The sequence below is a fragment of the Temnothorax longispinosus genome, chromosome 7 (genome assembly GCF_030848805.1).
Source record: "Temnothorax longispinosus isolate EJ_2023e chromosome 7, Tlon_JGU_v1, whole genome shotgun sequence".
NCBI classification, from domain to species: Eukaryota; Metazoa; Arthropoda; class Insecta; order Hymenoptera; family Formicidae; genus Temnothorax; species Temnothorax longispinosus.
In genome coordinates, this window is record NC_092364.1 from 17,212,568 (window position 1) to 17,226,335 (window position 13,768).

The following is a 13,768-nucleotide window of genomic DNA, read 5'->3' on the forward strand; positions in this document are numbered from 1 at the left end:
AAAGAGTGAAATTAATCACTGTGGAAATTGTGTTTTAACGTGAACACTGTGGAATTGTTTCTCAATATTTTATTTGTATACATTTAATAGGCCCTAATTAGGCGTGAGCTCTAGTCCATTTCCAACTTCAATTAACAATTCAATTCTCAATAATAAACGGACCACGATCGGTAAGCCGCATCGTGATTGTCGAGACATACGTGTAGGATCGAGGCGTCCAACAGGATTATGGCAGAGATTTAGCACATATGTGAGGCTCGAGTGGATCGATGGTTATCCGCATCGCGGAAAATCACATTTTGCTTTGATAACTATGCATAGAAATATATTCGAATGCGTGCAAAGACACGCGCGTGTGTATCAATTTTCTATTTCTTCTAACAAATAAAATTCAGTTACCGCTATCACGATAATTGTTTCAAAATCCTGAGGATGATTATATTATCCGCCATATCCTTAGCAGACACTTCGAGTCTACGCACATACAATGTTTATAATATATATACATATACACGAAATTGTTTTTGGCCTATCCTAAGCTAGCTAATGCAAATAGGCCGTGCAGCGCGGATCCAATATGGATCGTTATATAATAATCTAATACATCCTCGGTCTTATAAACAATCTTATATGCAAATAAGTATACATATGTAATTATTTGATAGGATTATATCCTAGAAAGCGCACATTATTATTGTATTGATTTCCGAATCAGGCTCATCATACATTAGGTAAATATAGCATTTCAGGGCAAAGCTCTGTTAAATTCGGCAAATATTTATGCTTTCATAGAAAATTATTTCTCAATTAACTCAAGAAGAGTCTTGAGTTAATTAATTAATTATGTGGCCACTAATTAAAACATAATTTTTTACAGCTTTATCTATAAAATATTGTTTGAATGTTTTGTGCTTTTATAATTTATGAATTATTTTTTTAATATTTTGTGATCGTTTCTTCTAATCTTTCAATTATAGTATCGACAAATTAAAGCGTCTCAATTTTATGCGCTACACGGTTTTGTTTAAAATATGCGTGTATATATGTATATACAGTAGTCCATTACAGTTCCATCATATTTATAATATATTTATATATATAAGATATTTATATATATTTATATTTATTTATACATGTATATATACGTGGAAGTCAAAAATTAATAAAGTTAAAAAAATATAATCTTCAAAATAGAAACTATAACCGTCTTTCTCTTCAGCTACAGCGCTATTGTGTCACTTATGAAACCCTTATTTCTTTCGAAAACGCATCGAACATCATTTTTTTTTGTATATATGCTCTACTAGTGCATACTGCTGTTTGTCGACACGGAGTCTTCGGGACGTCCGTCTCTCGAAAATCGCGCAGTCGATTCTAGAATGACTTTTCCTTTTCTTTTCCACTTTCACTTGTTTCACGCAATTTTCACGAAACGGCGAAGGTCTCAGAAAATTATTGATTTGAGCGATAGTCCTCTCTCATAAGTCCTCAAACAACTTTTCTAAAAACCGACCTATCACATTCAAGTAAACACGTGACGGAAAAGTATTCTTGTCTCTATCCTGTTGTGAGTTTATTTTTTTCTTCTCTCTTTAATTGTCCATTAGAGGCCTTATAAATAATTTCACAAACTATAAGCCTCTCAAAGTGCCTCCAACGAATTTCGCAGTCGTGTTTGAATAAATACTATAAGAGCTTAATATACGAAAAATCACGAATAGTTAATTAGTATACGGTTCAAATTTTATATTCTTAACTACTTTTTAAATATTCCATACAGATGGTCACCGGATTTCCCCTGCTCTCTTATCCATTTGCAATATAATGATTATAATTTATTCACGAATTTTACTGCAGAATCGCTATGTCGAATTAAATATAATTCCTCGATATTCAGTGCTAAATTTACAAATATCTGAAATTCAATTACGTTTTCATATCATTGACATTTTATCGTTTACAAAAAGTTTACAATTCGTATTTTACAAATTATTACATTTTTAAATTGTCCAAAATTATTCAATAAGTTAAAAGAGATTTTTTATTTCAAAATTTTAAAACAAAAACCAATATATAATATGCGTAATTTTATTATAAATCAGTATTGTATTAATTCCATTCAATGAAATATTTTAGAAGAAATGTGGTAAAATTTGTGAAGCCAAAGGTGAGTTGTGCAATGGATTCTAATGTAAAAGATTAATATAAATTAATGTAACTTATAAATATAAATAACTATCACTTACAAGCATTAATATAATATTTGTTACGAGCAATTAATATTTACATAAATAAATAAAATCTACTGAATACCGAGAGATTATTATAAATAAATATGTCGAGGTATAATTGGAAGTAAGATCGATCAAAGATTGAAGTTACTCTATAGTCGCTTCTTAATTACAAATAATAAACACGAATTTTGTCAAAAATCTTATATGATGTTAAACTAAATACGCTTTATGATAAAGTTTTTTTTCGCTGATTATAATATGACGAGTGATTCATTATTACAAAGCATGTATGCAATCTAAACGAATATGATAATATACTTTATTGTACTTGCGTTTCTCATAGGTATCTCTAGATGGATTTATAACAATGATATTGTGAATTCGATTTTAATTATTGATTGATTACGTGAACTGCATGCGATATATGTGAAATTAAATGGATTCCATCAGATCGCTTAGTCTAAGATTATATAGCTACAGTTTTTCACCTTTGGCTCGAAAATATTGAATAAAATTTATGTAGCAATATGAATATAATTAAATTCTTCGCAAATTATTTTGCAGCATCTATTTTTCATTAAATTATTTTGTTTAATTCATCGACAATAAGAAAATACAGATTTTTAATCTTTAAGAAACAATTATATCTATTTTTTTGTATGTTGCATTGCTGATTATTTTTATAAATAAATAGGTATGAATTTTGCGCATGAATAATTTCTGGATAAAGTGTAATAATTTCTAGATTTAAATATATATTGATGTAACATGTAACCAGCCGCCTCTTTTTAATTCATCATGAGATTTTTGCAGACAATTCAAACTGATTTTTTAAATTATTTATATAATAATATTTAGCTATTTGAATATTTTACAATAAGTAAATTGCATATTAATGTAAGTTTCACCCCGTTTGAAATAACGAAACTACGAGATAAATATTGTAAAGTATGGAATATATAAGAACTAAAATAGATGAGACTCGTGTTGCGCATAATAGAAATTATATACTAATAAAACGGATTTTACAAATAGTAACTTGCACAAGCGGTGTCTCTTTATCGAGTTATCGTCACGATTTTATCTTGAGCGCTTTACCTCGAATAAAATAAAATAGCAACACTGACTCTTGGAATCAATCTTGCGGAATATTCTTGGCTAAAGCTCGAATAGTTAATATTGAGTATATCGTTTTGCGCATCGTCCTAGATCGCTTGACAGTGGCTAAAAATTTACACTAAAAAAAAAAAACAATTAATTATTTTGAAATTTGTCAAGCGCAATTATTGTCAAATATCAAATTGCATAATTAAAGAATCACAATTAACAATTTTACGCAATATATGATAATACGAATAAACTAATACACTTGTTTTTACACCAGTAAAACGAAAAGTAATTTAACAAAAGTATCATTTTTAGATCTTAAAATCATGTAAAAGCGATCGTAAAATATTATATAAGTCAAAAGGTTACAGCTTCTAAACTAAAGTTTTACTTTAGAGATGTCCATTTATTTTAGACACATTGCATTCTTAAGTATATAATACTTTGCGATGTACTTTTCTCATGACGACGTCAACAATCATAATGTATATCCAAGTCAATCTCAATTTTGACACAATTTTTGTTTAGCTTTCCCCGTGAAAGATATAATTTATAGGAAGATATGTATCATTTTCATGAAACGATTCTGTATGTTTTTACATAAATATCATTTTATCGAAACAATACATTGGTGAAGCTGCCTATAATTAAACTTCCAGTTACCGCGCAAGGTTCGGATTAATTCAATATTTCTGTCACGCAAATATTTCTGGCATACTTCCGATGCAATATCAGCGATCTGCTCGTCATATTTTGCAAAATATGGTATTACGTTTCTCCGTGCGACAGATATCACTGAGTAAACGGCGTGTGGATATCGATTAAACGATGTTCCTGATAGCACGTTCGTCAAACATCACTTTTAATTAAACGGGGCTGGAAAGCGGGCCCTTTATTGTAGCTGGCAGTACGGCTACTTTTGTACGCAGATAGAATTCGACTGGCGTCAGAAAGTTAAAAAGCACTTTTCGCTTTTTTTTTCGAGATTCTAGAAAAGTCGATGACACACATATAATACCTTATAATCGTATATCGTGTATTTATATACGTATATCGTGTACGTTATAGAAAGTTTAGCAAATATAGGTGGCCGAATTAAGGAGACATCTCTTTCGGACTCTAAAGTTATTTATCGATAACATCTTGATTCTAATCACGGCACGTTCATTTTTAACATTTACTTTCTCATGCTATTGCGCGTTACAAAGGTTGAAAATTTTTTTCTCCTAAATCCCTTGATTAATTTTAACCTATTTTTCGGCTGTATACTTTATTATTATGTAAAATTATTTTTAACTTTTGCACCTCTTTTTTGCGCAGGAGAGCGTGCGTCGAAATCTGCAGATTAGAATTAGAACTAATTAGAATTTTAAAGATGTCATTTATGTTTTTAGAATACTTCTTTAGCTTTTATCAAATTTTTAATTTCGTAGGAACTTTTAAAGAAATTTATAAAAAGAGTACAAAACAGTTTTGTTTTACTGTTTTTTTAAATAGTTTATAAATTTTGGTCTCCTTAACTTGCCAGTGAGATACGTATTTTTTCTCTGTATATATTTATATATATATATATATATATATATTTTGTCAGCATGGCATATACACAATATTGTGCGCCCGTCATCGGCGGGTTTGTAAAGCCTGCCGATCCTCATCGCAAACTTAAAGTAGTAATCAACAAAACTTTCCTTATACAACTTTTTTTTTACGATCAGCTCGATTATCGGAAGATTAATGTCATATCGATACATCGTTATGATCATGTCGCTAGTGGAACTGTACATCACAGTTGCAACAAATGTATAAGTGGTCCGTCACTAATTTATTAATGAGCATGTAAACCTGACACTCAAACGAAAACATGATGTTAAGAATGATTGTACAACATGATTGTTTCTCTGCTTGTAAGAAGCCCTCATTAAAAAAATCTGCCGTGGCAGATAAGAAAGATAAAACCTATCGGCGTAACAGAGCAACGCAGCGAGCGATCTCGCGGAAAATGAATCTCGTGCAAATCCTCATCTCAGGCGGGACCAATCACGTTGTTCGCGCATTCGTGTCGCGAATTCTCTACAGCTGGCTACGTTGTAAAAAAATCTGTCTCGTATATCTTCCTTGCCCGCGTCTAACGATCTTCTATCTTTCGATGTGGAAGACGTCTAAGTCTAACCGACGCGTGTGTGTGTTTGTAAAAATAGGCAAGTCTTACGCGCGCTATGTACCGGGTGCGTCGTGCTCGTCGCCGGGATTTACTCCTTTTCCTCGGTCTCTTGGCTCTCCGCGCCCAGCAGGGTCGACTCGTGCTCCTCGACCTCCGGCTCCTCGACGTTCTGCCCTGCACGTCTGAGCGTTTTACGTGCACTACGCTGCACGTGAATCGTCAGGGCGATTAGGCCACATGCCGTTGCGCACATTCCTCCGAAGATTGAGTAAACTGTTACCATCGACATGTGATTCACGGTCTGTAAATTCAATGAAGCGAGGTCACTTGAACGGTAATATCTTTAATATACGACGTATTTAATTTATTGTGCGATAAGTTAAGGAGTATTAAATCATGCACTTCTCTTTCTTATACTTTCTCATGTTTCTATTAATTTTTATTACACGAAACATTTTCATTCAGCTGAGATGAAATATATCGTATATTAAATGTTCTTTCCTCGTTTTTACATAAACGTTATTCTTTATGGCGAATTAACGCACAATTAATATTAAAAGCAATGTTAGTTTAATCAGCAATACGTATATGTGTGAAATTTATATAAAATAGATGTACAAATCTCAGAACTAAAATAAAATGTTAAGAAAAACTACATCTATTTAAGAAATCCAAAGTCACTGTGAAGTAATAAAGAAAATCATGCCTTATTCTACTAAAATTGTTAAATCGCTTTTTTAGATAATATCTTAGCCATTTTGGTGTTGACAAATATTGTTAAATAAATAAGCATTCTTTCGATCGATTGTTCACCGGGTGCTTTAATTTACTATTAGGTCAAACGTCGGTCTACGGCTTTGCGTGCACGATAATACGTTTTCGCCGGCTCCCGTTGGCCATCGGCGCAATAACCTGCTTGAAATTCTGATTTGTGCACCCCGTAATGCACGGAATTCACGATAGTGTTCCGTTTAATACCACTGAGCCTCCGTCTGTACAGCTATTTGCGTCCGTCGTTCGCGGAATTTGATTTAATATTTCGATCGAGACATGTAGTAAGCTATTACGCGTTATGTATAACATATAAATGCTCGTGATCAATTCACTAAATTGAAAGGAAATGGAGAAAATATATAAAATAATAAAATAATAATCTCTAAAATATCTCTAAAATATAATTTTTTAAGACACATTCGTATAGCTGTATAAGCAGAAATAATATAATTCTGTATCGAATAAAATAAATTTTTCTTTTCTTGAGAATATAATGCTTTTTACTTCTCAAGGATATTGTAAACTTTATATCATGTATTTATTGTCTTTTCTACTGCATTTTTCAAATTAAAAAGCTCGCGAATGATTTTGCGATCAGCTTCACCAATGTGTCGCTCGTATAACACCGCGATATATAATCCACACTGTTTCCTTAACCACCAAAAAATGAATATTCATCAGAAAATGTTGCTACTCTCTGTTACCCCAGTTACCGCTTAATATGCAAAATACAAACCGGCAGACGCCACTGCATCTGATATAACTACTACAAGTCGGGTATACCGGTAAATGTATGAATTAGTAGGTACTCAAGATCCTATTAATCCCCTTGTGTATCATGACTGGTATTTTCAATTCCACGGTAAATTAAGCATTCCGTCGGTAAAAGGCATTCTGCACGAGACGCGTTGTAAAATGGAGCGCGGTACTATATGTGTTGTACACAATTTATGAAAATTGGATAAAGCAAAAGGATTTTACTTGGCGAGCAGCTGTTAGCTCGATAAGTCCGCTTAAATATGTAACGAAAAAGCAAAAGGCCTGAAACATGCAAAAGTTGTTGAGCACGTGAAAATATTTGGTGAAAATATTTCGGCGAAAATGTCGAGTAAACGGTTTCTCTCTCTCTTGTCGCTTGTTGACTTTTTAATAGGAAATTTATCTTTTCAGTAGACGAATTTTTATTGGTTGTAAAATGTGTCGTTTCAGCTAAAGCGGAAACTTTACCTCTTTTTATCGTAGTAAAATTACTACGATAAAATTTTAAACGAAACTGCGACTCCAAACCTTTTATAAACGCATAACGTATTTTGCGCGATTGCTTTTTTCTTCTAATGACGTTCGTGTAGTCTGCGCAAAATCTTTAAGTGCAGCGCAAGCATTCTCAGGTAAGCTTTATCGGCTCTAGGGAGAACACGCGGCTTTTATATTGATTGCCCAGCGAGGTCGATGTTTTAAGAAAGAGCGACTTTTTCCTCTTTTGTAACTTCATTTGCGCGAAAATCTTCTTGTTGCAGGAGATAAAAAAGAATGGAAGCAACAGGGAGAGAAATATACATTCTATGTATTTATATTAAAAAAATATAATAGGATGCGATATCACGAGACATTTCGCGGAAATCGTTATAAATACGTAACATGTTGCAATCTTCCGAGAAGGAAGTAAAAGTACCACCGCTGTCCCGATGGGAAACATGCGGGATAAATAAAGGCTCCGAGCAATTCCTCGTCCGCTTTTAGATTCACGAACATGCTCTGCCTATCGATCGGACAGAGTTTCAGTTTTAGATATCTTTGGTGCAACGCGATCAATATTTATACAGGACGAAAAATTTCGAATCGCTAAATTCGAAAATATAAGAAAAATGTGTATGCGCGGAAACGATATAATATATCTTGCAGATCAAGTCGGAGATATATAAAATCATCCTGTAAAATTTTGCTTTTTTCTAAAGTGTAATAACGGCGGTAATGAGATGAGTTTTAAAATGTAGAAACTCCTAATGGGATTAAATTAAAAAATCTTGAGATGCTTGTTTAAAGAGTAAAACTTAAAATTTCTTTCTCTCTCTTCTCCTTTTTCAAAGTGCTTTTACGATAAGTAAGAATTATATATATAATTATATATGTATTACATAAATATATATAAGACAGAAGAGAACGTCGAATGAGCAACATTCAAAGGGTCTTACCAAAGTACAATAAAAATAATCAGTAAAATATGCGAAACTGTAAAACATGCGGAAAGAAAAGCTTGTCTAAGAAAATAATTCTGAAATAAGGGAAAAGCAAGACGTGCGAGAAAATGACGAGTTAGCAATTTTTACATATAGGTGATTCGCGTGATCGATGCACTCTATCAAAATGCAGGACACTCCAGATCCCCCTTGAACGCAATTCCCGGAGAACGTACGAGCGTTTCGATCGAGAAATACGAGCACTTACAAACACTTTCCACTTGACGTCGGAATCGGAGGGCTCGCCGAAGAACCACTTCTGGGGCCAGGGTTTTATCGTGCCTTCCGGCGTTTTGAATATCAAACCCTCGAGACTCAGACGGGGCGCGAGGACGCTGGTGGTGATGTTACCCTTCTTGTAGGAGGCTATCCCCGCCTTCACGTACATCTGCGGTATGGTCTCGTTCTCTCGCAGCTTCAGGGTCACCCGCGGCATTTTCGGCTTTTTCGGCGTGCTCAACGTTTTCGTGTCCTCCGTCGTGCCGCTCGTGGACGCCTTCGACGTTGTCGTCGACGACGCCGAAAAAATCGACGGTAGAACGGAAGTCGTTGCCATTTGACGGTCCCTCGTCGACGTTTCCAGGCTCGAGATCCCTTGTGTACTGAATTCCGGCGTGTCTGAAAAGAGAGAATTGTCTGTACCTAATATACGTAGTCGACAATAACGTCGGCTTAGTTGGAAAACTGATAACAGAGCGTCTCGACGAATTATATTACGGCTCCAATATTTATGTAAAGCTGGAATCTTATTTTACGCTCATCGTTTGTATGTTTTATCGCGGCACTCCGAAGTATTTTACAAGGGGAAATTAAATTTCGTGCTCGATCTCATAATGCTCATCTTAATTTAAGCGGACAAAGAACAGAAAGAACTTTTAGACAAAGAAGAGAAAATATTATTCTGTAATATAATATTACTTTAAATATAATATTTTAGTTTAGAATAGCAAATAAAATTTATTTTATAAAAACGTGGCACATATTATTTAATAAAAAAAAAAAAATAACATGAAACATTACCGCGACTTTTCTGTTATCATTTACAAACGAAATATTGAAAACCTTATTATTTCTGTGAAGTATAATTTTCTGCATCGTCTTCCTGGAAAATTCAAGCAAGATAATACCTGCTAACGTGGCGTCATCAACCATAGCCTCCTCCTCCTCTTCCTCACCCCGGAGAATTACATTAAAGGAAGTCGTGCCATCTTCGAGGTCTTTCCTCCTTGTGACCTCGGTCGCCGATGTCGTCGTGGTCGAGATCCTGCCTCTGTTCTTATCCTCGCTGACGTTCTTTGTTTGGTTTCTCGGTGTGTTCCTGACCGGCTCTGCTCGGCTAAGCGCTCGTATCGTGCTGACGAGGTTGTGATCGTAATTCTGATTCAACAGGAACGGCGTGGCCACGCAAGACAGTACGATCAGCACCATTATAGTGGCCATCGTGTACTTGATGATCCTCGGCCGAGGCTTGCCGGAAGCCTGCGGGAATCCGCCGGACGAGAACTGATCCGTCTGCGGCAGTATCGTGTACTGCAGACTGGCATCGCCTTTCCGCACCGTTTTGTACATAATTATTCAACCTGTCGGAATGGAGATCTTGTTAGAGATACACGGCGGCGATCCTCTCAGCCAGCCGGAAATATATGGTTCTGTCAGCCGAATGGCCTCTCGTATTTATTTTCACGAGCGCGACTATTCAGCACGGGATTCTGAACTGTAATCGGAATGTTCAGTTTTATTGAAGAACAATAGCGGGGAAGAATAAGTCAACAATTTACAGCTTTTCAATTGAATTTATATCCTGGAAACGGAAATTAAATCAAATATAAATTTTATATGAAAAATTTTATTGCAAATTTAAAGTGTATTTGAACAATACAGTTTTTCTGGAAAATTATTTAACGGGCTCATAAGTAAAAATTTATAAAATAAACCTATTAAATAAATTCAATGTTTATTGAATAATATTTATATGAAATCAATTTTGTAATAAAATAAGTAGCAATTATTTTGTTTGTATAAATCGTCCGGTATTATGCAATAAATTATTTACCATCGTGCATCGTAGCAATTTATCGACTTGTTTTTACAGGATACTAAATTCAATGCAATAACATTCAGTAACACAGCACACATATAATAAAGTTATCACATCATATCTATATTTTCATGACAATCAGTTTGTTTGCACAGATATTATTTGACTATTTTGTATTTATTCAGATTTAAGATCCATTTTAGAATTGATATAATTTTGGCATTTATTTCATAAAAAATTAATTATAAAATACATCACGATAGAAATAGAGATTTTCACGGGATTTCATAGGAGACAAAAATATATGTAACGCGCAAAATAAGTAATTCGTCTTTCACTAAAGCGTTACGGTGCAATAAAAAAAATTTTGTAAAAAAGAACGATGTTATATATAACCCTGAATGGGCCAAACTAGTTTCGTTATAATTGCAATTTTTATAGAAAGAAATTGGTAAGTCCCTTGTCTAATCCTAATATTTACTCAGAAAAACCGCATTTATTATTAAAACTTTATTGTTGTTATTAATTCAAAGTTTCTGTTTCCAAGAGAGGACAAATAGCATAATTTGTTTATTCTCTCAGTTACATAGGAATTAAATCGTGGCTGAACGTCACTACAAAAAGTTTTATGGATATATTAAATGTAAGTTTTATATAAATTTTATATAAATGCACCAAATAATGAAACATCACTAAACGTGACGTTTAAACGGCACTACAACGCAGAATGTCAATTTTAGATACAATATTTTGTACAATAGGAGACTTTTAAATATATAAGAAATTGATAATAAAAAAAAACTACTTAAAAACAACAGAAACAAATTTTCCAGTTTTATAATCGTTTCCATGAAAATACATATCTTATAGGATTTGTTTGTATCTGAGTGTGGAATATTTTCTAAATTAAACCGACGTTGGTGAAATTGGCCCTTAGTGTCGTATATACGAGATAGCAAATCCAGGAATTTTGAACCCAGAGAAGAGATCTTCTATTCTACAATCGGCTGCTCTAACATTGAGTTAGCTGGCATCCCGTTTCCATTTCACACGTAATTACTCAAGCTGTCAGAAAAAAATCTCATTGTGTAAAGCGAAGGAAAGGCAATAAATTTACGTATTCGCGTGAGCCAAACTCGCTAGTGATTACATCATGTTTTTTATCTTAAGACTGTTTGCAAAATAATAAGACTCAATTAGTATCGAGTTTACAACTTTCTCGAAACAGTGAAGAGTTAATGAATATATTAAAAACTTTAATTAACACCGGCTCTACATTAAGGCGATATTTTTCTTCTTGCATAACAAACTATTTCATTAAATAGGTATCTCATAAGAAAGGAAAGATATTATGGAGAGATAGAAATGAAGAATTGACAGAGAAATGATATTGAACATTTGCAAACAACGTTTCTTTTGTTAGATTGCTTTACAAGAATTTTATAAAATTATCATAAATATATGTTTTTTTAAGTCGATTTTTAGCGTAATAATAACTTATATAGTTAACATGAATGAAATAAATTGAACAGTATTAGAAATAGAACTACTTTTCTGTATCTAAAGACAGTTTTAAAATTTTGTTATAAAAAAATTAATATTCCCATTCCCGCAATACTTGCTATCAAAGACGAGTTTTGAATTCGCAATAAAGTCGACAGGTCGCTTATGAACTTCAATCATGAAACAATGTTTAATTAAAATATAAATAAGCATAGCGCGGAAATGGACAGTATTTGAATTAGCTCACACAAAAAGCTCTTGACATTTAAAAGCCGCATTGTTCAAAAGCATATCAACATTCGAAGATGTTAAAAGTTAAATATTTGAAAACTGAAATATTTGCGATTAATACCTCTAATTAATGAGCGCTTAATATGCATAATTAAAAATAAATAACTTTGCAAAATACGAGCATTTGTAGGCATTTCTCTTTTACAGGTATTTATTGAATAATTCTTTGACAAAAAAGCGTCGATTGTTTAATATTAAAAAAGATAATAATATAAAAGTAATAATATAATAATTTGTAACAAGATAAATATAAATATAAATACAAAATTAAATATGATTTCTAATTAAAGAGATATGATTTCTAATTAAAGAGTTCTTTTAACACCACACATATTTAAATTTTACTTTTTAATATAATTAATTATAGAAACAAGCACCCTCGCAGTCAGCGCTATTAATGCCACGATGAAGTACACGCCTGGCGCATAAACACGACATGCCGGAAATTAGAGCCAAAACGGTCAATTACACTCCACTTAACCGGTGCCGACACCGACGGTGGCTTGTTTAAAAAAAATCACCGAAGAGTTATTGAGCCTTGTGACGAACGAAGGAGACCGGCGGTCAACGCTCAATATTTTCAAGCCATTAACATTTCCTAGCGTTGCTGCAGGCCGAATGTTTAATCGTGCACAAATTCGATAAAACATCAATAGCCTCTCTCGGAAGACAGATAAATTATTCTCGACGCGTCTGCCGAATATAAAGCTGATCCTCGCGAAGGAAGCGAAAACGGGGGAGAAGGAAAGCTATACGCCGGGAACGCGATCACAAGTGTATCGGTGTACTCACGATATGTGAACGGTATAGTCGAGGGTTCTCTCTTGATTTCCCTGCCGGCCTGGTGTGTCGGCGAATACACGACAATCCGGGACAGGCAGAACCTCGCCTGTGAGGGAAACTCAGCTGGAAAATGCGCAGATGCGGCTCGACGACGACGACGGGGTGCGCGCGTCGGCGCGTACATCGCGGCATCGCTCCCGACTGCCGGAAGTTGGTTCGAATATCTCTCGCCGAGAGACGGATGTCCGCGCGCGGGTTCGTGCGGGCCGGGCCAAGGGTTCAAGGACGAATCAGAAGGTGTCGACCGTGAACTTCTTTCGGCGCTTATGCCATCGAATTTTAGGCGTATTTTCGCCCGCGGCTTCGCTCACGCGCGGTTGTTACTAAGCGGGGGCTAATCGATAGGAAAACAGTTCCGCGTTTGCTGTTTGCTATTTTACGAATTATTGCATCGCCTGATAAAGAGATTTTAGTTGAAAATTGGGAATTTATTATGGCTTACTGCAGCTTATTAAATGACTAAATGTTCACCAGCATGAACGTTTAAGAGCACTATATAGCAAATTAATTTTTTGATGGTTGCGCTTAATTGTTAATATTTTTTATGATTTTAGCAGTAATATTGTTGCAAAGAATCAAT

The 13,768-nt window shown here is 34.2% G+C and overlaps 1 protein-coding gene across 1 annotated transcript; it reads right to left on the reverse strand.

The window, feature by feature from the left end:
• Positions 1 to 54: 54 nt before the first annotated feature.
• LOC139816466 (uncharacterized) lies at positions 55 to 13,305 on the reverse strand. Its single transcript, XM_071783974.1, has 4 exons — positions 13,138 to 13,305; positions 9,641 to 10,093; positions 8,722 to 9,131; positions 55 to 5,803 (listed from the first exon to the last, which is right to left on the reverse strand). The coding sequence occupies exons 2-4, from the start codon at positions 10,080 to 10,082 to the stop codon at positions 5,591 to 5,593; spliced, it is 1,065 nt and encodes a 354-aa protein (XP_071640075.1). The 5' UTR covers positions 10,083 to 10,093; positions 13,138 to 13,305; the 3' UTR covers positions 55 to 5,590.
• Between the last annotated feature and the right edge of the window lie 463 nt (positions 13,306 to 13,768).

Coding starts and splice junctions, on each gene's coding strand:
- LOC139816466 (XM_071783974.1), bottom strand. CDS start 10,082: ATGTACAAAACGGTGCGGAAAGGCGATGCCAGTCTGCAGTACACGATA. Junction 9,132..9,640: donor TGATGACGCCACGTTAGCAG/GTATTATCTTGC, acceptor CTCTCTTTTCAG/ACACGCCGGAATTCAGTACA. Junction 5,804..8,721: donor ACGTCAAGTGGAAAGTGTTT/GTAAGTGCTCGT, acceptor TTGAATTTACAG/ACCGTGAATCACATGTCGAT.